Genomic DNA, 26,708 nt, shown 5'->3' with positions numbered 1-26,708 from the left:
AATGAGCGTACAGACATAGTGATGGAGAACAATACTAGTGTTGATTTCTTAGATTTTTCTTACCACATACTTCCAGATGAGTCTCGCTCTCCAAAAGCACTATAGGAGCCATCCTGTCTCTTGTAGGTTAGCTGACGTTGATAACCTGTGTGAAGGACAGAGGACATCAGTTAACATGCATGATATGTAGATAGAAAAAGGACACAATAAATAGTACACTGATGGTCTTTTTAAAAAATGGACAAAAATTATATTTCCCCTGGACAACCAAGACAGGGGCACACACATTAGGTTTCCTAGTAATGGAACCTAGATAGCAAACTTATGTTAGACCATACTTGCCTACCTGACCCTCTCCATGAGGGAGAAAATGCTCTGTTCCTGGACTTTCCTGGTAATGTATGATTGCCATCACCTGTGGTGAGCTAGTTAATTGACAAGAAAGGTGTTTCACCACAGGTGATGGCAATCATACATTACCAGGAAAGTCCAGGAACAGAGTATTTTCTCCCTCATGGAGAGGGTCAGGTAGGCAAGTATGTGTTAGACCCTTGTGTTCTTGGTACACTAGAAACTGTTTGGTTACAAGAGGGAAAACTTTTGTTTCAAAAAAGCTTAGCTATTAGAGAAGTAGAGAAAAACATAGAGAAGTAAATAAGAATTTACTTACCGATAATTCTATTTCTCGTAGTCCGTAGTGGATGCTGGGAACTCCGTAAGGACCATGGGGAATAGCGGCTCCGCAGGAGACAGGGCACAGCTAAAGAAAGCTTTATGATCACCTGGTGTGCACTGGCTCCTCCCCCTATGACCCTCCTCCAAGCCTCAGTTAGGATACTGTGCCCGGACGAGCGTACACAATAAGGAAGGATTTTGAATCCCGGGTAAGACTCATACCAGCCACACCAATCACACTGTACAACTTGTGATCTGAACCCAGTTAACAGCATGATAATAGAGAAGCCTCTCGAAAAGATGGCTCACTACAACAATAACCCGAATTTTTTTTTTTTTTTTTTTGGTAACAATAATTATGTACCAGTATTGCAGACAATCCGCACTTGGGATGGGCGCCCAGCATCCACTACGGACTACGAGAAATAGAATTATTGGTAAGTAAATTCTTATTTTCTCTGACGTCCTAGTGGATGCTGGGAACTCCGTAAGGACCATGGGGATTATACCAAAGCTCCCAAACGGGCGGGAGAGTGCGGATGACTCTGCAGCCCCCAATGAGAGAACTCCCGGTCCTCCTCAGCCAGGGTATCAAATTTGTAGAATTTTACAAACGTATTTGCTCCTGACCAAGTAACTGCTCGGCAAAGTTGTAAAGCCGAGACCCCTCGGGCAGCTGCCCAAGATGAGCCCACCTTCCTTGTGGAGTGGGCATTTACAGATTTTTGGCTGTGGCAGGCCTGCCACAGAATGTGCAAGCTGAATTGTACTACAAATCCAACGAGCAATAGTCTGCTTAGAAGCAGGAGCACCCAGCTAGTTTGGTGCATAGAGGATAAACAGCGAGTCAGATTTCCTGACTCCAGCCGTCCTGGAAACATATATTTTCCGGGTCCTGACAACGTCTAGCAACTTGGAGTCCTCCAAGTCCCTAGTAGCCGCAGGCACCACAATAGGTTTGGTTCAGGTGAACGCTGAAACCACCTTAGGGAGAAACTGAGGACGAGTCCTCAATTCCGCCCTGTCCGAATGGAAAATCAGATAAGGGCTTTTACAGGATAAAGACATCAATTCTGACACGCGCCTGGCCCAGGCCAGAGCCAACAGCATGACCACTTTTTCTGTGAGATATTTTAACTCCACAGATTTAAGTGTGTCAAACCAATGTGACTTTTGGAACCCAAAAACCACCTGGAGATCCCAAAAGTGCCACTAAAGGCACAAAAGGAGGCTGTATATGCAGTACCCCTTTAACAAATGTCTGAACTTCAGGGACTGAAGCTAGTTCTTTTTTGGAAGAAAATTGACAGAGCCGAAATTTGAACCTTAATGGACCCCAATTTCAGGCCCATAGATACTCCTGTTTGCAGGAAATGTAGGAATCGACCCAGTTGAATTTCCTCCGTCGAGCCTTACTGGCCTCGCACCACGCAACATATTTTCGCCAAATGCTGTGATAATGTTTTGCGGTTACATCCTTCCTGGCTTTGATCAGGATAGGGATGACTTCATCCGGAATGCCTTTTTCCTTCAGGATCCGGCGTTCAACCGCCATGCCGTCAACGCAGCCGCGGTAAGTCTTGTAACAGACAAGGTCCTTGCTGGAGCAGGTCCCTTCTTAGAGGTAGAGGCTACGGATCCTCCGTGAGCATCTCTTGAAGTTCCGGTTACCAATTCCTTCTTGGCCAATCCGGAGCCACTAATATAGTGCTTACTTTTCTCCATCTTATCAATCTCAGTACCTTGGGTATGAGAGGCAGAGGAGGGAACCCATACACTGATTGGTACACCCACGGTGTTACCAGAGCATCTACAGCTATTGCCTGAGGGTCCCTTGACGTGGCGCAATACCTGTCGAGTTTTTCCCAACGGTTTATAATCATGTGGAAGACTTCTGGGTGAAGTCCTTACTCTCCCGGGTGGAGGTCGTGCTGAGGAAAACTGCTTCCCAGTTGTCCACTCCCGGAATGAAAACTGCTGACAGTGCTATCACATGGTTTTTCGCCCCGCGAAGAATCCTTGCAGCTTCTGCCATTGCCCTCCTGCTTCTTGTGGCACCCTGTCTGTTTACGTGGGTGACTGCCGTAATGTTGTCCGACTGGATCAACACCGGCTGACCTTGAAGCAGAGGTCTTGCTAAGCTTAGAGCATTGTAAATGGCCCTTAGCTTCAGGACATTTATGTGAAGTGATGTCTCCAGGCTTGACCATAAGCCCTGGATATTCCTTCCCTGTGTGACTGCTCCCCAGCCTCGCAGGCTGGCATCCGTGGCCACCAGGACCCAGTCCCGCATGCCGAATCTGCGGCCCTCTAGAAGATGAGCACTCTGCAACCACCACAGGAGGGATACCCTTGTCCCTGGTGACAGGGTTATCCGCTGAAGCATCTGAAGATGCGACCCGGAGCATTTGTCCAGTAGGTTCCACTGGAAAGTCTTGCGTGGAATCTGCCGAATGGGATTGCTTCGTAGGAAGCCACCATTTTTACCCAGAACCCTTGTGCATTGATGCACTGAGACTTGGTTCGGTTTTAGGAGGTTCCTGACTAGCTCGGATAACTCCCTGGCTTTCTCCTCCGGGAGAAACACCTTCTTTCTGGACTGTGTCCAGGATCATCCCTAGGAACAGAAGACAAGTCGTCGGAACCAGCTGCGATTTTGGAATATTGAGAATCCAATCGTGCTGCCGCAACACTACCTGAGGTAGTGCTACACCGATCTCCAACTGTTCCCTGGATCTCACCCTTATCAGGGAATCGTCCAAGTAAAGGATAACTAAAATTCCCTTCCTTCGAAGGAATATCATCATTACGGTCATTACTTCAGTAAAGACCCGGGGTGCCGTGGACCATCCCTACGGCAGCGTCTGAACTGATAGTGACAGTTCTGTACCATAACCTGAGATACCCTTGGTGAGAAGGGTAAATTTTGACATGAAGGTAAGCATCCTTGATGTCCCGAGACATCATGTAGTCCCCTTCTTCCAGGTTTGCAATCACTGCTCTGAGTGACTCAATTTTGAATTTGAACCTCTGTATGTAAGTGTTCAAAGATTTTAGATTTTAGATTTTAAAATCGGTCTCACCGAGCCGTCTGGCTTCGGTACCACAATAGTGTGGAATAATACCCCGTTCCCTGTTGCAGGAGGGGTACCTTAATTATCACCTGCTGGGAATACAGCTTGTGAATGGCTTCCAAAACTGCCTCCCTGTCAGCGGGAGACGTCGGTAAAACAGACTTTTGGAAACGGCGAGGGGAATACGTCTCGAATTCCAATTTGTACCCCTGAAATATTACCTGAAGGATCCAGGGGTCTACTTGCGAGTGAGCCCACTGCGCACTGAAATTCATTGAGAACGGGCCCCCACCGTGCCTGAACTTGTAAAGCCCTAGCGTCATACTGAGAGCTTGGCAGAGGCGGAAAAGGGTTTCTGTTCCTGGGAGAGAAGAATAATTGAAGCGCCTGTGTCTATGACTGACCAATATTATAAACTATAAAGTATCCATCAGAACCACGCTCGCTGTACTCAAGGGGCTGTATGGACCCCTAGATAGTGCAAAGATAACGAAAAAAGAGGAGAGAGAAGCGCTCATGTGTTCAAAATGGATACTCAATTAATCTATACAGTGCCGGTATAATGATATAAAAATTTATTAATTAATAAGTACACCAATAATAATGTGATTAGTAAACCTAATAAAATCAAAATAGAATAAATAACGCTGGAATGATAAAGGTGAACTGGCAGATAGCAGCATTAGACAATTTAAGTCCGATTACCTCCCTGTTGGAAATGCGGCGGGAGCAGCACACGGGAACACAAAACGAATTACCCGTGGTCAGTCACCAGCAATAGCAACACCATTGCCGAAGCAGGCTCCAACTACAGAAGTCCGTTGCACCAATTCCTCCTACAAGTGTGAAGGAAGCTACAGTCGGTGATACCAAAAAGGCACCCCCCGTGCAACATCCGACACCGAGGACGCTCGGTTACCGGGGGTAGGACCACACCGCATTTCCAACAGGGAGGTAATCGGACTTAAATTGTCTAATGCTGCTATCTGCCAGTTCACCTTTATCATTCCAGCGTACTGCATCTACTGTTTGATTGCTACAAAGTAACAACACGCTGATGTCTCTCCAGGACAATCACATTTAGTGGAACCATTGACACATAAGTAACTTTTATTACAGCTCATTATACGCTGACACTTTTTAGGTCCTTAACAGGGACTTTTTTAGAATTATATGTGTCAACTGAAAACTGCTGGCCAGCACGTTAAATATATTATTTTATTTATTCTATTTTGATTTTATTAGGTTTACTAATCACATTATTATTGGTGTACTTATTAATTAATAAATTTTTATATCATTATACCGGCACTGTATAGATTAATTGAGTATCCATTTTGAACACATGAGCGCTTCTCTCTCCTCTTTTTTCGTTATTTCTGTTCCTGGGAACTGGCTGACCTCTGTCACGAGCAGAAAAGAGGAACCCTTTTGTCCGCTTGCCAACCAGGACTGCGCCTGATAATACGGCGTCTTATTTTGAGAGGCGACCTGGGGTACATCCCTGACCACTTTACTGGTATAATTGGACAACGCACTTATACTTGATGCCAGTCGGCAAATATTCCGCTGTGCATCATGCATATATAGAAATGCATCTTTTAATTGCTCTATAGGCAATAATATACTGTCCTTATCTAGGATATCAAATTTCCAGTCAGGGAATCCGACCACGCCAACCCAGCACTGCACATCCAGGCTGAGGCGATTGCTGGTCGCAGTATAACACCAGTATGTGTGTAAATACATTTTAGGATACCCTCCTGCTTTCTATCAGCAGGATCCCTAAGGGCGGCCATCTCCAGAGAGGGTAGAGCCCTTGTTCTTACAAGCGTGTGAGCGCCTTATCCCCCCTAGGGGGTGTTTCCCAACGCACCCTAACCTCTGGCGGGAAAAGGTATACTGCCAATAACTTTTTAGAATTTATCAATCGTTATCGGGGGGAAACCCACGCATCATCACACACCTCATTTTATTTCTCAGATTCAGGAAAACTACAGGAAGTTTTTCCTCACCAAACAGAATACCCCTTTTTTTTGGTGGTATTTATATTATCAGAAGAGTGTAAACTTTTTCCATTGCCTCAATCATGCAATGTGTGGCCCTATTGGAAATCACGGTTGTCTCTTCACCGTCGACACAGGAGTCAGTATCCGTGTCGGCGTCTGTATCTGAGGTAACGGGCGCTTTAGAGCCCCTGTATGAGACGTCTGGACATGCACAAGCTGAGTAGCCGGCTGTCTCATGTCAACCACTGTCTTTTATACAAAGCTGACACTGTCACGCAATTTCAACAGTACATCCACTCAGGTGTCGACCCCCCAGGGGGTGACAGCACTATTACAGACACTCTGCTCCGTCTCCTCATCATTTTTCTCCTCATACATGTCGACACAAACGTACCGACACACAGCACACACACAGGGAATGCTCTGATAGAGGACAGGACCCCACTAGCCCTTTGGGGAGACAGAGGGAGAGTTTGCCAGCACACACCAGAGCGCTATATATATACAGGGATAACCTTATATAAGTGTTTTTCCCTTTATAGCTGCTGTATTGTTTATACTGCGCCTAATTTGTGCCCCCCTCTCTTTTTTAACCCCTTTCTGTAGTGTAGTGACTGCAGGGGAGAGCCAGGGAGCTTCCCTCCAACTGAGCTGTGAGGGAAAATGGCGCCAGTGTGCTGAGGAGATAGGCTCCGCCCCTTTCTCGGCGTCCTTATCATCCGTTTTCTTGTATGTTTTGGCAGGGGTTAAATGCATCCATATAGCCCAGGAGTTATATGTGATGCATTTATTTTAGCCATAAAAGGTTTTCTATCGATTTATTGCGTCTCAGGGCGCTGCCCCCCCAGCGCCCTGCACCCTCAGTGACCGGAGTGTGAAGTGTGCTGAGAGCAATGGCGCACAGCTGCGGTGCTGTGCGCCTACCTTTATCTGAAGACAGGAAAGTCTTCTGCCGCCGATTTTTCCGGACCTCTTCGCTCTTCTGGCTCTGTAAGGGGGCCGGCGGCGCGGCTCCGGTGACCCATCCAGGCTGAACCTGTGATCGTCCCTCTGGAGCTAATGTCCAGTAGCCTAAGAAGCCCAATCCACTCTGCACGCAGGTGAGTTCGCTTCTTCTCCCCTTAGTCCCTCGATGCAGTGAGCCTGTTGCCAGCAGGTCTCACTGAAAATAATAAACCTAAACTAAAACTTTCACAAAGAGCTCAGGAGAGCCCCTAGTGTGCACCCTTCTCGTCGGGCACAGAAAATCTAACTGGGGCTTGGAGGAGGGTCATAGGGGGAGGAGCCAGTGCACACCAGGTGATCCTAAAGCTTTCTTTAGATGTGCCCTGTCTCCTGCGGAGCCGCTATTCCCCATGGTCCTTACGGAGTTCCCAGCATCCACTAGGACGTCAGAGAAATATAAAAAACTAATATCATAAAACTTAAATCATACCTGACACTTCTTGAACATTACTGTAACTGAACTCCTAAATGTAGGCTAAACCAGGCCTTAACCCTACTCCAAACATTTGGAAATCTGAAGAACCAGTCTACAGACATACTTTAGCTGAAATCATAAAATTATCTATCCCGACCTCACAAAATGTATATTGTAAAGACCTATGGGCCTAATTCAGACCTGATTGCAGCAGCGAAATTGTTCTCTAATGGGCAAAAACCATGTGCACTGCAGGGGGGCAGATATAACATGTGCAAAGAGTTAGATTTGGGTGGGTTATATTGTTTCTGTGCAGGGTAAATACTGATTTCTTTAATTTTACACTGCAATTTAAATTTCAGTTCAAACACACCGCACCCAAATCTAACTCTCTCTGCACGTTATATCTGCCTCCCCTGCAGTGCACATGGTTTTGTCCAGTAGAGAACACTTTAGCTGCTGCGATCAGGTCTGAATTAGGCCCTATAAACTTACAGTTTAAAGGTAATTGCAGTAAAGACTATACTATAGCCTGACCAAATCAGATTTAGAAACATAGAAACATAGAATTTGATGACAGATAAGAACCACTTGGCCCATCTAGTCTGCCCTTTTTTTTAACCATATTTTTATCTCAAAACTTATTTGATCCTTATTTCTTTGTAATCATGTTCTCTAAACAGAGGGAATGTCCTGTACATAAGAGTTCTGTTAAGAGAAAACTTGTCTCCATATGAACGTTTTAAGGGTAATCGATCACCATACCGCTAATCGGGATCCCGGATGTAGCAATGCCGACGCTGGAATCCTGACTAGCGGGGAAATACCAACGCCTGAATCCCGGTGCCACAGCCTTTTCTCCCTCTATGGGTGTCCAGCATACCAGTGTCCACGATCCCACTGTTGGTATACTGATGCCCGGGATCCCACAAGGATATGTGAAAATCTAAATTTTCCATCCATAATTATGCCGTTGGCATACTTTTAACTCTTGCTATGTCATAGTATTAAGGGAAGGTGTAGGGTGACAGGAGTCAAATATGCACGATCGTACATGTTTAAAGAATACAAAAATAAAAGTAAATACATTAATGTGAGATCATACTCCTCCCTCTCTGTGTGCAAAGTACTGTATAGTGATAGACTGCATTAATATCACTCACATGGGCAGAGTTCAGGCTCTTTAGCTAACCCTCTAAACATCTCTTCCTGTCTGAGACACCGAATCTTTTCAGTATACACTGCTTATAGGTCATACAAGGCATGTAAGCTGTTCTGAGATAGAGTGCTCTAGGAGGCAATTCAGTTAGACACAGAGGCGTAACTCTGGGAGGCAATGGAGTCGGCTGCCGCCGGGCTCCTGCCCTTAAGGGGGCACCACTCCTCAGGGATGTTGGGGACTGGAGTCCCAACAGGCATTTGTAGCCATGGAGAGATAGAGCCACTGACATACCCGAGTGGTGCAAGCTGTCTCACGTTTCTGTGCTAGTCCACCCCCTTCCCCCGGCAAGTAATACAGTCCCCTGCTGCTGGCCAGCGGCTGCCGCTGTGCAAGGAGGACAGAGGTCTCTGCCGGTGGTTTCTGGCTCCTAAGTCTCCTCTGTGTGTTCTGCTGTGCCTGCCCCCTCCTCAGACCCTGCCCAAAGACACCCCGACGGTGCCCACCACAGACACCCAGACCCCAAGGTACAGGCTGGGTGTTACTGTGTGTGTGTGTGTGTGTGTGTGGGGGGGGGGGGGGGGGGGGCTGCAGGCCACATTCTGAGTGTTGCTGTGTTTGTATGTGGCACAGGCTGCGTGTTACTGTGTGTTTCAAGCATAGGCTACATGTTACTGTGTGTGCGTGTCTATCTCTATCTTTCTAAGGGGGGAAAAAACAACATTTATCTTGCCTCCGGGCGCCTTTGACGAACTTACGCCACTGGTTAGACATGAATTACCTTGCATGTTATTTTTCTGTGTATAAGGTACCCAGAGTAATTCAGTTAAACCCACGGTACGGATGACCTGTGGACATAGGAATAATTTCTGCTCTCTACCCGTTTATCATTACTGTAATAGCCGTAATTTACTCAGACACATAATGTGTGTGGCTACTACAGAATCTTGTAACTACTGTATGTGATTACTACATTCTAAATGTCATGACCATAATGCATATTTTACCACATTTTGTGAAGCTGCCTAGCAATTATAGAGCTCTGATAGCAGATCTCTACATGTATTTATGATCAGATGAGCAGCCGTGTTTCACAGAGTGCAAATATTTGTCTCTTAGCGCTAATCAAGAATCTAGATGTGGTAGGTATGGCTGAAGAGTCCTGAGTTTTCTTTTTTATCTTTCTGCTGAGTCTCCGTCCTGGGTCTACAACCCACTGAGATAATGCCTTTTAGAACATTTAAATGAGACATATTGGTTAATGTGGCTTAGGCAGGCCCTGTACTGGTGCTTTGTTGGAACCATGCAAAAGCATAACTACCACATTAGCAGGGGGCACCACTAATGTGAATTCTGACACTGGGGTCATTGATTCTCACGTAAAAGCAATAAGTGTATACAGTATGTGTATTCTTTACCATTGGATGGTGCATAACGGCCCCATAAAAAATAGCTACAGTGACAACATATATCCAGTTACCCCCCTGGGTCTATGGTTTACATACTGTACACTAGCTGAGGTTTGTAAAAGCTACTATATTATGTTCTGATGTTCATCATGCTTTTCTGTTTTCTTGTAGAATTTTTTCTAGTTTTAATGTATAAAACAAAGACTGACTGTATTTTGAATGATATTCTAAGGGGCATATTTATCACCACCTGCATCTCCGATACGGATGAGATGTGATACATTCGCTCAAATTCGCATTGCAATTTTTGAATACATCGCAATTTTTTTGTGTAAAATACCCTGAGTGTGTGACTGCACACATTATGTTAGTAAAAATAATGTTTATGTTCTGATGTGCCAATAAAAGTTTTCAAATGAAAACAAAACATCTATTCTGAGTTTTAACAGCGCTCTCATATTCAAAATGTAAATGTTCTGCTCTCATGAGAGAACTTGATACTGTGATTCTTTTTGCATGGGGGCCCACTAATGTGACCTTTGTCCTTGGCACAACAATGTCTTAAAGCAACCCTGAGCGTACTCACTGCAGAAAATAACTCAAGCAACAAAGTAATATGCACATGGTTTGGACATTGCTTTGAACTAATCACTACTAAACCTAGGGGATACGGTCATTAGGTCGACAGTCATTAGGTCGACCACTATTAGTCGACATGCATTAGGTCGATAGGGTCACTAGGTTGACAGGGTAATTAGGTCGACATTTTCTAGGTCAACAGTTCAAAAGGTCGACATGAGTTTAAAAAAAAATAATTTTGAACTTTTTCATACTTTACGATACACGTGGACTACAATTGGGAACGGTAACCTGGCGAGCAAAGCGAGCCATGCGAGGGGACACGGTGCACTAATTGAGGTTCCCCGTCACTTTACGAAAGAAACTACGACCTAATGACCATGTCGACCTAGTGACCCTGTCGACCAATAGTGGTCGACCTAATGACTGTCGACCTAAGTTGTGTCGACCCAACGACCCATACCCAAACCAAGCCTAGCACTTTGCAGCAGATTAATCACAAAATGAGCCCACCTTGCAGCAGGTAGTCCACAGCCTCGCTCTCCACTTCTACACACAGCTGCTGGGTTTTCTGGAGATACTTCAGCACAAACACGTTTGGCGCAAAGTGGATCATATTTTGTTCCCCACATCCAAATGGGAGGCGAAGAAGGTTATCCAGATTACTCACAGTAGGACCCATCACATCTCCTAGGTGTAGAAAGCAAGCATAATCAGGAACATACAGCAGCACTTTCATTTCTGTTGCTTCAAACCCTGGACGCCAGCTTTTACCCCAAACCATTAAGCCAAATGCTAGCTACAACAAAAATAACAAGAAACAGATAAAAATGTTTAACTTAATCGGACATCATCTAAATTCTTCAAACACTTTGGAGGGTCTGCATGTGAACTATATATACTACGGTGGCATTGTGCTTTACTTTTTATGACACAGGCACCATTCTCTATAGTCTCCAATGAAAACATCCCACAACTGACCACAAACATAGGCCCTCATTCCGAGTTGTTCGCTCGGTATTTTTCATCGCATCGCAGTGAAAATCCGCTTAGTACGCATGCGCAATGTTCGCACTGCGACTGCGCCAAGTAACTTTACTATGATGAAAGTAATTTTACTCACGGCTTTTTCTTCGCTCCGGCGATCGTAATGTGATTGACAGGAAATGGGTGTTACTGGGCGGAAACACGGCGTTTCAGGGGCGTGTGGCTGAAAACGCTACCGTTTCCGGAAAAAACGCAGGAGTGGCCGGGGAAACGGTGGGAGTGCCTGGGCGAACGCTGGGTGTGTTTGTGAGGTCAACCAGGAACGACAAGCACTGAAATGATCGCACAGGCAGAGTAAGTCTGGAGCTACTCTGAAACTGCTAAGTAGTTAGTAATCGCAATATTGCGAATACATCGGTCGCAATTTTAAGAAGCTAAGATTCACTCCCAGTAGGCGGCGGCTTAGCGTGTGTAACTCTGCTAAATTCGCCTTGCGACCGATCAACTCGGAATGAGGGCCATAGTTACAGCTCTTGTCATAGTAATCAATCTGATCACTACTTTGAATAGGGTTTAACGTGCATTGAACTTTTGGTAAACACATAGCAGAGTATTGCACAATGGAGGATGGTAATACACCTGGGACTATGCAGCCAAGTGTTTTATTTCATATATTAGTTTTCAATCTCTTGTTATATAGCTGGATAATAATATTTACACATAACTTTTACATTCACAATTATATTTCTGCTTACTGTAGGGGCACATAAAAAGGCACATTTAGTTACTTGACAACAAGTATCATACATTGCTGTATTGTTTTATACCAAAGGAAGAACAGACGGAGCTGTTAACAATACCTGATTATAGCACAATGTATCTCTGCCACCAGAAAGACTGACACCAAGCACCTACTGACTTTATGCTATGCCTTTATTTAATCAGGCCTCGGCATGGCAGAATAGGGACAATGAAAGGATTGCCTTGGGCAGGCTTCTTCCTCTCACATATCAGCCAAAGAGTTCTCTATAGAAATACCACTCCAGCCCTCTGAGATGCCCCCAATCACATATTATTCTATATGTGCAAATAACGGAGCGCTTGAAAAGACTATAGTGTTAAAATTATGTCCAATGCGGATACACATAAAAAACATAACAGACATCAAGCGCATAATGTTTATAGCTCCTTGTGACAGGGTTTGGGAGCCACGCGGCGGGGTTGTTGATGGAGTGTGTCTGGAAAGCTGTGCCCTTCACTCAATGATAAGGACGCAGGCAGAGCTAGGAACAGCTTTCCCTAGTCCTACCTCTTGACCTTTGGCAGCAGTCACGGTAATTACAGCCTCCTAGATGCCGGTAGGAATATGGAAAGCTAGCTAGACTGTCTGCATCCTTACCACACTCCACCGGCAACCTCGCCGCCCGGCTCCCATACCCTTTCACGCAGAGCTATGAACATTATGTGCTTGATGCCTTTTATGTTTTTTATTTTTTTACTTTTCAGTGTATCAGCATTGGACATCATTTTATTACTATGGGCCCGATTCAGCATGGAACGCATCTACAATGCGTTCGCATGCTGAAGCCATTCTGCAGTGTGTGCACGTGCAGAAGTCGCACTGCGCTTGCGCACACAGTGAGACGCAACGACATATGTGAACGCCTCTGCCTGATTGTCAAGCAGAGGCATTTGCGGATGGGAGGGGGCTGCGTGGGGGGGGGGCAGTCTGGACAACGCAGGCATGTCCGGACTATTTGTGGGGCGGGTCACGGTGGCTGCGTGTTGTCACGCGCAGCTGATGCGACCCAAAGCATGGTGGGTAGCCGTCTGCCTTCGTTGCTAGACTGCGCAGGCAGAGCGCTACCCTTATCATGCAAGGGCTTCGCTGCAAAGCATTTGCATGTTAACGGGGGAGAGGGGCCCAGCATGCGGGCCGGCCTTGCCCCCTGCTAGGCGTCCCCCCACATGCTATTGTAAAAGGTTGTAGTCAGGGGCGTATCTATAATGGGTGCAGTGTGTTTGGTGCACACGGGACCCTGGGTCCAGAGGGGGCCCACAGTGCACACACTGCATCCATTTCTTCTATATACTTACCTTTCTGGTGTCAGGGTGTGGGTCCCCTTCTCTCCCGAGTCCCGTAGCCGGCAGCCGCGCTGTTAGCGCTCTGTCTGAGCACTAGAGACTCTGGCACAGTGCCAGAGTCTACAGCGCATGCGCAGGTCTCCGAAAAAATGGGCGCCTCATTATTCTGGCCTTCAGCTTCCTTCTCACAAAGCACAATTTCACATTACACATAACAAAACCACACCTATCTGCTATTTTACCACCTTGCAAATAATACCCTTCATCTGTTTGGCCTTTATGTGCATCACTAAACATTCTGCCACTCATCTTAACAGTCTGCTAACATTTTCATCAACATCTTTCACAAGATATTCTCATAATTTACACTGTCCGCTTTCTGTAGACACTTTTTCCACGGTCAACCACCTTTATTTCACATACTCCAATCATCACAAATGCTATCTCTTTCCAAGCTTTCATCTAAGGGACATTTATCTAAGGGACACCTTGTCTGGTTACACTTTTTGTTATATATTCCTTTCCAATGCTAAGAAGGGCCTGGATTAGTAATATTTCCCAAAAGTTGTTTTTTTACGTTTAACAGCAAGGCAAACAGATTTAACTTTTGAGCAAAAAAAGAAAATGAATACAACTTGGAATAACATTGTATGGCAAATATTACTATTCTGGCACTAATGCAGTCAATTATAATAAGAATATTAACCTATAATAGAAGCTGTGGCTCTCTCGGACCCTGGGATGACATTGTGTGGGACCCCCAGGGTGAAAGCCTCATTGTGGTTCTCATCTGTCTCTTCCTTCCTCCAGATTTTAAACTCCCCCATGGAACCCCAGCCAGTCGAAAAGCCGATGAACTTCACGTCTGGCTGCTTAGCCGCCGACCACTCCACGATAACAGAGTCATTGGAGCCTTTGGTGCCGTGTCCTACCTGGGGAAGGTGGAGACAGAGAAGAAAGGGAGGTGGGTGGTCTTCACCCTTAAAACTTGTCTACCATTTCAACATGTAGTTTCATTTATTACAGCAATTAATAAGAAAAAAGAATATTATTGAATTTAAAATACAAGAAAAAGATAAACAAAACAAAAAGCTGCTTTCATTTATAAAAACTGCTCCTCCATTATAAGGTTTACCTGGATGTGGCCATTTTTCCAACTAATCCAGAATGCCCGAAACTCATCCCAAGACAAAATGGCAGCAGTGTTTGCGCTGGAGATGGGCTCGCCCATCTTGCTGGTTGTTATCCATGTTCTTGAATTCTGCTGACCACCAATAACGATTTCTATCATTTCAGCCATGTCATGGGGTCCTGAGGAAAGTGCCACATGGGCATCATTGTGGCCTTTCACAGTCAGGTCAAAGTGTGTCATCCGCTGCGGCTTCTGTACGTACTGATACTCAAACTTGTTGGGAGTAGAAATCTGAATTTTCTCTAGGCCAAAAAAGACACTGCATAAATTCACAAAAACATGACATTTTTGAAGAAAGACCGCTAATAGGCAGAACAAAGACATATGAAAATTGTGTGGCGAAGAAGTGAGAGAGAACTCTGTGGTACATAAGAATTACACTGTGGTGAGATAATAGTAAATTAAGAACCTGTGTTATTAAATATACTACTGAGTTTTGGACTCTAATGGGGTGACTCAGACCTGATCACTAGGCTGCTAAAATTGTAGCCCTGCGATCAGATAGTCGCCACCCAAGGGAGCGTATATTCACTATGCAAGTGTGTGATCACATGTGTACGCCGAGCTGCTAAAAATCCCTCAGTCAGCGGACAGCTGCAAATCCGTTCGCACCTCACTCACCAGTGGCTTGTTTTTACATGTGTGTGCAGTCTGTGCACAGCCCAGGAATTACACCTAAAGTGTGATGAGAAAAGGCCGCAGCTGACGTCACACACCCTCCCTGAAAACGGCAAGTTACCACCCACAAACAGCCTCTTCCTGTCAATCAGCATGCGAATGGCTGTGTGATTAGAATTTTCGCACCAGCCTGGTGCTGACTGTAATAGCGGAGTTTGGGAAACTCTGCCTTAAGTTGCCTGATAAGCGTTTGAAAGATTAGTCTGTAATGGTTCAGCATAAAGTATACTGGAAAGACTAAGTGTTGCTAATGCAGAAATAACATTCAATGGACATTTGCTACCTGAAATAATGCACCAGAGCTTCATAGTTAAGGCTTGCATGTAGTCCATCTATGGGGGTAATTCAGACCTGATCACTAGGGTGCATTTCTTGCATCCCTGCGATCAGGTAGTTGCCGCCCTCAGGGGGAGGGTATTAGCTGTGCAGGGGTGTGATCGCATTTGTAGCAGAACTGCACAAACATGAGTTTGTGCAGTCTCTGCTCAGCCCAGGACTTACTCTTCCAATGCGATGATCGGGGCTGGAACTGACGTCAGAAACCCTCCCTCCAAACGCCTGGTCCCTCCTTCATTTTCCCAGACACTCCTCTAAAACAGTCAGTTGCCATCCACAAATGGCCTCTTCCTGTTAGTCACCTTGCGATTGCTATTTTCGCACCATCCCGTCGCTACGCACCGATGCCCGATGCAGTCGTCCGACGCACCGACGCATTGCAGTGCATACGCATGCGCAGTACAGACCTGATCGCCCGCTGTGCGAAACCGCACAGTAGCGATCAGGTCTGACTTACCCCCTTAGTGTGGTTTACAAAAGGACCAAGTACTGCATTTGGAAATCCAAATTTCTTTGGATACCAACATTTTTTGGGCCACTACATATTCTTACATTGTATATATTTTTACTCGCAGGCAGCTTTGCAGATGCAATCCATAGTAATGCAAATGCATGTTACACACCTCCTTGCTGCATTTGCGATCCCAGTGCTGCAATTGCGTCACAGCCTGGGATCAACATCGTGAATGTGGTTGCAATGTTACCCGCAGTCTGCCAGCTGAGTAAGCCTCAGCTTACTCAGGATGGTCATCGCAGGGGGCCTTGCGAGGCCAAGAAATCTGCATCTGAAACACAGACCTTGGCCTCGCCACTCCCGGAAAACAGGGGTGACGCCCCATTTCCGGAAACACCGGCCGTCTCTGTCCCCCCCCAAAGGCCTCTGCCTGCAGAAGCTGTTGTAAAAATGCGAGCCACAAGCAGGACCCGCTCTGCACATGCACAAAACAGGGCCTGCGTAGTTTCCCGTTCATCTGGAAACTGCGCAAGGGATTGCATAAGCAATCCATGCTGAATGAGGGCCGCAGTCCTTTTTCTATTTCCAACTGACTGTCACCTCCTCTCTTACACAGGCACCCAAAAGGTTAAAAACAAATTATTCATTTTTACTTTTTATATATTTTGCAATGAATAATTAGCATTTACCGCAAAGCACATGTGGTTTTATAGGGATTTTTATGCTTGGCTTACCATTTGGGCATAAGAAGACACTGTATGTATATTCTCGGGCTAAGCCCTCTGGCTGGAACAGGAGACAAAGAATCCTTTTAATTTGTGCATAAGAAAAACGTAATCACACTTAAACCATTATTGGAGCTTAATTTAAGATTAAAAAGTGTCAGATGGGAACATATCAAGATATACTGTTCATTAATTTAAATAAAATAATTTGGTGCAAAATCACACAGAGCACATTGTGCTGTATCACAGCTTCCATGTACTAATCATATAATAGTGCAATATCTCTGAGTAGCTCAGTGTGTCACATGTGGAATATAGCCGTGTACACACGGCGCAATGCGCTGTTTACCTGACACTGACTATTCGACGGGGCTGGAGCCTGGCCCCGCCGATATAGTCGATGTTGTCTGTCTGCGCAGTCTATTTTTTCTTTTGATGCCGATCGAGCGGGATCACGCTTCGGCATCGCAAGCTTGTACACACTGTGCAATATTCACTAACTTTCCTTACGATTTTGACTATATAGTCAAAATCGTAAGGATAGTTAAGTGCATATCGCACCGTGTGTACACACCATAAGAGAGTATACTCTATATAAAAAATGTAATATTTCACTAATATTTACATTAAAAGCAGCAGTCTTATGTCTGTATTACATCCATTTACTTTAGTTTAAAAGAAAGCATAAGAGCTTAGCTCAAGGAGTGTAATGGGAGGACTGTGTATGGCAGGGGCATAAATTCATACTAGGAGCCCGAAGGCAAAATAGTTGTTGGTACCCAACCCACAACTCCCCCCCTTTCCGCTAGCAGTCACTACCAACACCCCATCTCTATAGCACCCAGACATACACAGTTTCCGGGGGCGTTGAGATGAGGGTGGGGGGTGGGTACTAGTTACCGGGTCCGAGCTGGGTCATCTGCCAAGGGGGACATGGTCCCTTCCGTGCGGCTGCCTGTGCCCTCAGCAACGAGGAGGAGGGGAAGCTAGGGTGGATGGGTGCACTTAAGAGGAAGTCTCTCCCCATGGGTGCTTGCTGCTGTGGGAGGGGACCTGCCTCCTGAAGATCGCAGTAACCATCCACATCCACTTCCATCACCCCAGCAGCACCCAGACAAGGAGAGGGAGGACTGCGGCACATGCCCCCTGAGCTCCCTACTTATTCCTGTTCTGGGCCATAAAGAACTTCAGGGCTGGTGCCCAGAGGCGTCTGCCTTCCATTGTCTCCTATATTTATGCCCCAGCTGTATGGGTATCAGTGAGTATGAGTCAGATTGGACATCTCAGAGTAGTTTAAGATATCACCCAGACAAATGTAAAGAAAAGTGTATACAGTAAGTGTTCATAAGAAAGCAACCAATCCCCCAGAGCTAGGGGAGTAAATGCTATAGGGGCCAATTTATCACCATCCGCATCTTGGATGCAGATCTCATGTGATAAAATCGCCCAAACTCGCACTGCGATAATTGATTACATCGCAGGGATGTATCAATTATTGCATGAGGGGACAGAGCTTGCGGTCAAGCTCTGTCCCTGCAATGCCTCTTCGCAGCATCATCGGGGTATTTTTTACCCCTCGCGCCGCGGTTTCCTCCAGCAGGATAATATACTCACCTATCCAGGGAGCCGGTCCGCGCTGCTGCTGGGTGCCGGATCCTGTGTGCTGCGGTGACCCCTCGATGCTGTAAAGTGCGCTGCCGCTTTGCAGCGTCACTTTACTGCACTTAGGTCCCATTGCAGCATATGGGGGACCCGGCGCCCGGCAGCGCTCACCGAAGCAGCGGTCACCGGCTCCCTGGACAAGTGAGTATGTTCTTTTTTTTACACTTTGATCAGCTTGTGTGTTCATCGGACACAGATAGCTGATCACTGGAGCCGGGTTCAGAGAAAGCTGGACAAATGCCTCCCTATCGCAGTGCTGCCCTGTGATCTCGCCAGCCTGAGCTGGTGAGTTTATCACAGGGCACACTGCGGTATTTTTTCACTTTTTTTTTTTAGTAAATCTGGCCAGATCGCATTTCCCTTTATAAGTATGGGGAATGCGATGTGGCTTACTAAAAAAAAGTGAATTAAAGGGTTTGGAGCAGTTTTTCAGGAAAACTGCTCCAAATGCCCTTAAACACATTCAGGTGATACTACAATAATGTGAAAAGGGTGTGAAAACACCCTTTTTCACATTGTTTTAGTAAAAATAATGTTAATAAAATGACCCCTTAGTATGCTCATGTGAATGGATGTAATGCATGTGTTCAAGAGTTACAAATATCATACTGTACTATTGTCCTGTGTTCCAATATAACACTTGCTCAGAAACAAAACATGAAACTAGTGAATTCGCTAATCAAGTACTCACCTCGACTATCACACTTCTACGGACAAAATCAATCCCTGATGGTGATTTCCTCTCACTGTACACATCTTCTGAATATCTGATGTTCTTCACACTGCTGCTCCCCTCACTAAGGCAGTTCATACCTCCATATGCCAGACCTCTGGCTGGGAAATAAATGCCCATAGGTCAAATACAATAATGTATCATGCCCAATTTTCAAAGGAAGCAAACGACTCAGGTAACATAACGATGAGTTACAGCAATCTGATTTGTTGTACTGTGAAGAGTGACTGAGACCATTCTGCAGCATTAACTTTTCTCTTTAAGGACCGTATTAATTTAGAATCGAAGCAGTGGCGCTATTCAATTGCAGCTTACAGGCTGCACTTAACATGGATTTCTATTAACCCCCTTGTGAGGCTTGAACAAAAATCTGGGGTAAGTATGGCTTTCTGCCTTTATCACGACCACCACATACTTGTCAACCCATAACTCGGGCACTTATTCCGGAACCTATGGATTCACGCATTTTAGACGAGTGCGAGGCTACAAGCCCTATTCCCCATACGGTAAGTATCATGTCTAATTGAATCCGGCCCTAAGTAGAAATGCACAAATGTAAAACCAAGCATGTATTAATGTCTATAGTCCTTTACAAAACTCATAAGCAAATTCAGATCAGTGTGAGTATAGCTAAATGTAGGCTGGACACATGACTCAAATACAAAAATGTCATTCCTCATTGCAGTACAAAAATTCAGAAATGTAATAAAGATGGTCTTTGATGTCTCCTCATTCATTTAAGATGCACATGATGCTGTAATACTGCAATATAGAATACATGGTTGTAGTGTGTAGGACACCATTTAAACTATTGCTGTGTATTTACAGTTGTAACAAAGAGGTAAGAACTTTTGTTAAACACATTTATCATCATGTCTATAAGCTTGGCCATACACTGGCCTGTCATCATGGTCACCAAATGATTGCTCATACAGGAAGGCCATTGTCATCTGCAAACTAGATTGTCAGCCATACCTGAAAATGATCTGATCTATTCAGTTTGCATGATCATGGAGAGTGTAAGTAGTTTATGTCACATAACCTAAATGTATTAAGCCTTAAAAAGTGATAAAGTAGAGACGGATAAAGAGTGAGAAAGTAGCAGCCAACCAGCTCCTGTCATTTTTCAAACACATCCTGTAAAAGGAAGCTGATTGACTGGTATTTTATCACTCTTAAAGTGTTCCACTTTATCACTTTTTAAGGCTTAATACAATGTACCTGTATTGGTGGTGACATCTGCATGCTTAACTGGCACACCTCTATTAAAGGATACTATAGGGAATTGCTGGGGCAATAACAGAGCAGATAATACAGTTTAATATCTTGCACACAGCTATATAGCAAATAGTTAGCAGTCTACATAAAATGTGCAATTTCATAAACTCTAGGTCCTAGGTAAGAGAGTTGTGCAGGCCTTCTGTATTAAGTGGTAATGTGCATACCCGGATAGCACGATGTTTGGTGGCACTTACTTCCCGTAGTATATGTTACTGCAAGTTAGCATAAGCAAACCTACCAGTTGTGCATCAATTTGGGACCCTTATTTGGATATCAATATTCATGTGTACTTCTTTCCTTTCAAACTTCTCTTTTATAGGACTAAAGCATACAGTAGATTTATACTGTTATTGACATTTTCAATAGAACACCTTGTGTATGCTATGACTTTTTGTTCTTCTGATGGTTTAACAAACATGGAAAGATATGATTTATATCAATTTGTATATTAAATGTTGGCCATGGTGACGTTGTATGTCCATCAAACATGCAACCAGTGGATGCTCCTACCTCGATGGAGGAGGGGGACTGCTGCTGGCCGTGCTGCCGGGTCCCTTCTCCCTAGTCCCCTCCGCTGGCCGGGTCCCGACATCTGTACAATGTATTTCACAGACACTGGTACTGGCACATGTGCAGTAGCGGTGGCAGTACTGCACATGCTCAACCCCCTGGCTTCTATGGACTGCATAAGCTGCAACCCATAGAAGCCGGCTAGGGCTGCCCGAAAGGCAGAGAGTGGTTTCCTACAGGAAGCCAGCTCTCTGCTAATTGCAGCCCGTTCTGACAGTCCCAGCGGAAGGAAACATCTCCCAATGGGACTGCCTGTAGTGTCTCTGACCATAGCCAGATTAAGGGGGGGATGCAGGGTATACTGTACCACGGGCTCCCCTCTGTCAGGGGGCCCTCCGGCCAGAGCTCACTGACATCACTAGCTTTCTCTCTTATGCAGCAGCAGAAACAGACAGCCAGAATGTAAGAAGGACAGTGCAGACAGAGACACAGGAGTATCAGATTTCATAAACTATCGATGGAGCTTCCCAACCAGAGGAGAGATAGGAGGGTGAAGAGAGCTGTAAGTGACACAGAGTGGGATCCCTGTGTCATTTACAGCTCCCTCCACACCTGGGTGTCTGAGTCCTGTGTAACTTGTTATCTAATTAGGGTCTAGAGAGACACACACACACACACACACACACACACACACACACAGTCCTCTTGAGTCCTGTCCCAGTGTGTAAGTAGTACAGCGGCTGACGCTATTCTTACGTGACAAGATAAATTATAGATTTTATTTTTCTATGTGTATTTAATGGTTGTTTAAGTTGTCTTTGTTCCACTAGAAGAACATTTTATAAAATAGTTGTCTTTCAATTAGGTGGAGCTATAAACCGTACCCAGGAATTATTAAACTATTAGTTTAAATCTAATATACAACATGGGTCAAATTTAATATACACAATCCATACCTCCAAACATGATACATTCTAGGAGGGAGAAAATGTTCTCTACCTGGACTTCCTTCTTAATTTATGATTGCAATCACCTCTGTTTAAACACCTTTCTTATCAATTAAATAATTCAACACAGGTGACTACAATCATATATTAAGAGGGAAGTCCATGTAAAGAGCATTTTGTGCTTCCTGGAATGGGTCATATTGGGAGGTATGCACAATCTTATATACAGCTCCCCCCCCCCTTTCACCGGGGCCCCCTGTCTAATGTGCCCCGGGCACCCCCAAGGCTTAATCCGGCCCTGTCTCTGACTGGCACGACAGGACTTCAATAGGAAGTCACTACCAGTCACAGTGAAGCCAGTGTAGTCACGGACTGCATCTGGCTTCACTGACTCTAAGCTGAAGTTGCGGATTTTATCTGGGGGGGCTGCAGTCCTGCAGCCCATAGGTAAAATCTGCCACTGCATGCAACTCTGAACATTTCAAGTGCTGCAAAGTATCTTCTCATATTGGACCGATATGTAGCTGCTATAGATCTTGTTTCCAATTATCTGAAATAGACTTTGTCACCTGAGATGTTTGCCTGTCCAAGCTCAGAAAATGAAAAGACCGCAGATGTAGGTTTGGTCTCTCCTGAAGCCACACAAAGCTTGCGTATGAGATGCTGTTTCCCAGGATATCCCACAAACTTTACTCCTTTAGTGATCATGATCTTTATATGCACCTGGTAGAAAACATAGCTCATGGTATTAAGATTTACTGGTAGCGTAATAAGAAGCTGTTGTTATGTAAAGACAAATTAAGTTAATTATATGGTGACATCATGAAATAAAAGAGCATTTAAAGCTGATATTAGAATACAAAGTTACTGAGAGAGTAAAAGAAAGACACACTATGAAACTATAGTCACAGAATCATTCTACTTGGACAAATAAGAAGCTATATACTGTAGAGCAGGGATGGCCAAACAGTCGAACGCGATCGACTGGTCTACCGTGGACATGCGTCCAGTCGATCGCGATCGTGTTGGCCCATCCAGCAGCCTTCAGTAAGAATCAGTGAGATTCTTATTGAATGCTGCGCTGACGTTACCGGTGGGTGCAGCGCTGCGGCTGGCTGCCATATTTCTTTGGTCCAGTGTTCTTCAGTAGTCAATAGGAATCAAGGTGAGTCCTATTGGCCGCTGTCCCTCGGCGGTCATGTGGTTCAGCGCCAGCCAATAAGAATCATGGTGATTCTTATTGGCTAAAGCAGTCAGTGGCTGTGTACTGTAGTGCGTCTGCATCAGCAGTACTGCCCGCCATTTACTAGTAAGGCTGACAGTGAGCAGACCTGTTAGGAGAGCTCTCCGTGTGTCACCTTCTTGGGGAGAAAAAAATAATTCTGGGGCGGTTCTGGAGGCTTAATTGAATAGAAGCCGTAGCTGCAAAAATCCTGTGCCTGCTTTAACATTTATCTGCAAAACTGCAGAGTGCTGTGTACTAATTAGCAGCATTAAAATCATTGTCCTGTGCCTGCCTAATATCTATCCATAAAATGCAGGGTGCTTTGTGCTATTTTAAAAGCAGCATTGATGTTTAGTACATTTTATTTGTTCAATGCCTCATAGCCCCCTAAAAAGTATTGCATTATGATTTTGTACTATGGTAGCTCACAAAAGATTTTTGAAATCTAGAGTAGATCCAAGTCCGAAAGTCTGGCCACCCCTGCTGTAGAGTATCAAGGTACATAAGAGATATCCCATAGAAATGTAAAGTGTACCTACTGTGCCGCACTACCATTTTGAGTGCTGTGCCAATATTTACTGTATGTGTTAATTAGAAAAAAAAGGATAAAGTGCTTAATGCTTGTTCTTCTTCTCTCATGACCAGTAAGTGCTTGCTTGTATTGGCATAAACATTTCACCCCAAAAAATGGCTGCCCCCATTTTGTGAAAGTAAGAAATCTGAACTCCTCACCTCAACATTAACAGGAAGGTAATTGTAAACCGTGAGTGGTATTTTGACCTGCTCCCCTCGTATCACATGGTATGGCAGGGTGAAGTCAATAAAAAATGGTTTGAATGTTTTCAGGTGGGCTGCTTTGGCCACCCCCAGTCCTGTTTCTTCAGACACACCAATGGCTTCACTTATCCATGTAGTTATCGAGTCAGGGACCTCCACTCGCAGTTCACCCTCCCCAGTAACATCACTGTGAAAACAGTAACAGTTTGAAATAAAGAGATTTGGGGGTCTATGTACTAAGCCTTGGAGAGACATAAAGTGGACGGAGATAAAGCTCAGCTCCTGTCATTTTACAGTTAAAAATTCTCTCTCTAAGGTTTGATACGTCTCTCCACTGACCTCATAATAATGCTTGCTGGGAGCCAACACGTTTGGTAAGATATAGGAAAAACATTTTTTAAAGTTGTTTAAACTTCACAAACGTGGCACAATGAAAATACAGAAAAAAAATATTTTTAACTTTGTCTTGAACTCAAGTATGTGCAAGTTCAAATTCATAGGGCGGTATTCATTCTTTCCACCCCCTTCCACATCCGTTCTGTTTCTGCTGACAGGCGTGGTATCATCATTACAGCTCGCTACCCCTGGGGGAAGCGAGGCGCCCAACCCTTTACGCAGCTAAACCTGATTACTTTGCTAAACTATCATTTGAATACCGCCCATGGTGTTCAAAGTCATGAAAGTCCAAATTAAAGTCTGACCTTAAAAAGCAGGGGCTGTTAAAATGAACATAACTTTTTGTAAATTTATTCACTGAATATCAATGTTTGTTCTATCATTATAATTGTGAGCAAATATATATATATATATATATATACTGTATATATATATATATATATATATATATATATATATATATATATATATATAAAAACTTTAAAGCAAATAACCCAAGAATTATTAGCAGCGGGGGCCCCCGGGTTGCAGCGCTGACCACACATTTTGGGGGGGAACTAGTCAGCACATATAAACATGCGTGCAATGTTGTATGTAATATATGTACTGGCTGACTTACCCAGGGATCAGCAGCTCCGCTGTGTTTCACTGAGTCACGGAACACACTGCAGAACACTCAGTTTGTCTATCTCTATAAGCCCGCCCCCAGACTCCCATTGGCTAGTTTCACAGGAGTCTGGAGGAGGGATTAAAGAAGACAGACAAGCTGAGTGCTGTGTCCCATGCTGTGGTGAGTCATTTCAAATGATTTTTTTTCCAAAACCAAAATTAAGATTTATATAATTTTTTTTAACATAAAAAACCCTTATTTTATTATTTATTATTTTTCAGAACATTTTTGTAATAAGTCATCAACATTTTTATTATTATTTTTTTTTTATATTACTCAAGATTCAGGGACACATGTCTATCTCTGTTAACATCACTACTGTGAATTAGGCTAAATATATTTTAATATTTTGTACTTTAATAATAACACAGGTTGAGTCTCCCATATCCCCCCAAAAATAAGATTTTAAACCTACCGGTAAATCTATTTCTCCTAGTCCGTAGAGGATGCTGGGGACTCCATAAGGACCATGGGGTATAGACGGGCTACGCAGGAGATAGGGCACCTAAAAAGAACTTTGACTATGGGTGTGCACTGGCTCCTCCCTCTATGCCCCTCCTCCAGACCTCAGTTAGAGAACTGTGCCCAGAGGAGATGGACAATACAAGGCAGGATTTAGCAATCCAAGGGCAAGATTCATACCAGCCCACACCAATCATACCATGTAACCTGGAACATACATAACCAGTTAACAGTATGAAGAAACGACAGTAACGGTCCAAGACCGATGTCCACTGTAACATAACCCTTATGTAAGCAACAACTATATACAAGTCTTGCAGAGTTTCCGCACTGGGACGGGCGCCCAGCATCCTCTACGGTCTAGGAGAAATAGATTTACCGGTAGGTTTAAAATCTTATTTTCTCTTACGTCCTAGAGGATGCTGGGGACTCCGTAAGGACCATGGGGTTTATACCAAAGCATCCAATCGGGCGGGAGAGTGCGGATGACTCTGCAGCACCGACTGAGCAAACGCTAGGTCCTCATCAGCCAGGGTATCAAACTTGTAGAATTTAGCAAAAGTGTTTGACCCCGACCACGTCGCCGCTCGGCAAAGTTATAAAGCCGAGACGCCTCGGGCAGCCGCCCAAGAAGAGCCCACCTTCCTAGTGGAATGGGTCTTAACCGAATTTGGTACCGGCAATCCAGCCGTAGAGTGAGCCTGCTGAATCGTATTACAGATCCAGCGAGCAATAGTCGGCTTTGAAGCAGGAGCGCCAATCTTATTGGCCGCACACAGGACAAACAGAGCCTCTGTTTTCCTAATTTTAGCCGTCCTGGCTACATACATTTTTAAGGCCCTGACTACGTCCAGGAAACTGGAATCCTCCAGGTCACCAGTAGCCACAGGCACCACAATAGGTTGATTCATATGGAACGACGAAACCACTTTAGGCAAAAATTGCGGCTGTGTCCTCAATTCAGCTTGATCCACATGAAAAATCAAGTAGGGGCTCTTGTGTGATAGAGCCGCCAATTCTGACACTCGCCTTGCTGATGCTAAGGCCAACAACATTACCACCTTCCAGGTAAGAAATTTCAATTCAACCTTGTTAAGCGGTTCAGACCAGTGTGATTTTAGGAACTGCAACACCACGTTCAGGTCCCATGGTGCCACTGGAGGTACAAAAGGGGGCTGGATGTGCAGCACTCCCTTTACAAACGTCTGGACTTCTGGAAGAGAAGCCAATTCCTTCAGAAAGAAAATCGAGAGGGCCGAAATC

The 26,708-nt window shown here is 44.7% G+C and overlaps 1 protein-coding gene across 2 annotated transcripts in view; it reads right to left on the bottom strand.

Moving 5' to 3' along the window:
* Positions 1 to 26,708, bottom strand: part of CPAMD8 (C3 and PZP like alpha-2-macroglobulin domain containing 8) — a 300,356-nt gene that overhangs the window by 92,063 nt on the left and 181,585 nt on the right. For both annotated transcript variants that reach the window (XM_063914497.1, XM_063914498.1), the window contains exons 20-27: positions 23,873 to 24,104; positions 22,485 to 22,638; positions 19,136 to 19,278; positions 16,792 to 16,843; positions 14,533 to 14,831; positions 14,104 to 14,329; positions 10,839 to 11,015; positions 64 to 145 (exon numbers count right to left, since the gene is read on the bottom strand). In XM_063914497.1, coding sequence (XP_063770567.1) covers positions 64 to 145; positions 10,839 to 11,015; positions 14,104 to 14,329; positions 14,533 to 14,831; positions 16,792 to 16,843; positions 19,136 to 19,278; positions 22,485 to 22,638; positions 23,873 to 24,104 — 1,365 coding nt within the window. The remainder of the gene's footprint in view (positions 1 to 63; positions 146 to 10,838; positions 11,016 to 14,103; positions 14,330 to 14,532; positions 14,832 to 16,791; positions 16,844 to 19,135; positions 19,279 to 22,484; positions 22,639 to 23,872; positions 24,105 to 26,708) is intronic.

This window comes from Pseudophryne corroboree, chromosome 1 (assembly GCF_028390025.1).
Source record: "Pseudophryne corroboree isolate aPseCor3 chromosome 1, aPseCor3.hap2, whole genome shotgun sequence".
Taxonomy (NCBI): domain Eukaryota; kingdom Metazoa; phylum Chordata; class Amphibia; order Anura; family Myobatrachidae; genus Pseudophryne; species Pseudophryne corroboree.
The sequence above is the reverse complement of the archived record's forward strand: the minus strand, read 5'-3'. Positions and strand labels throughout refer to the sequence as shown.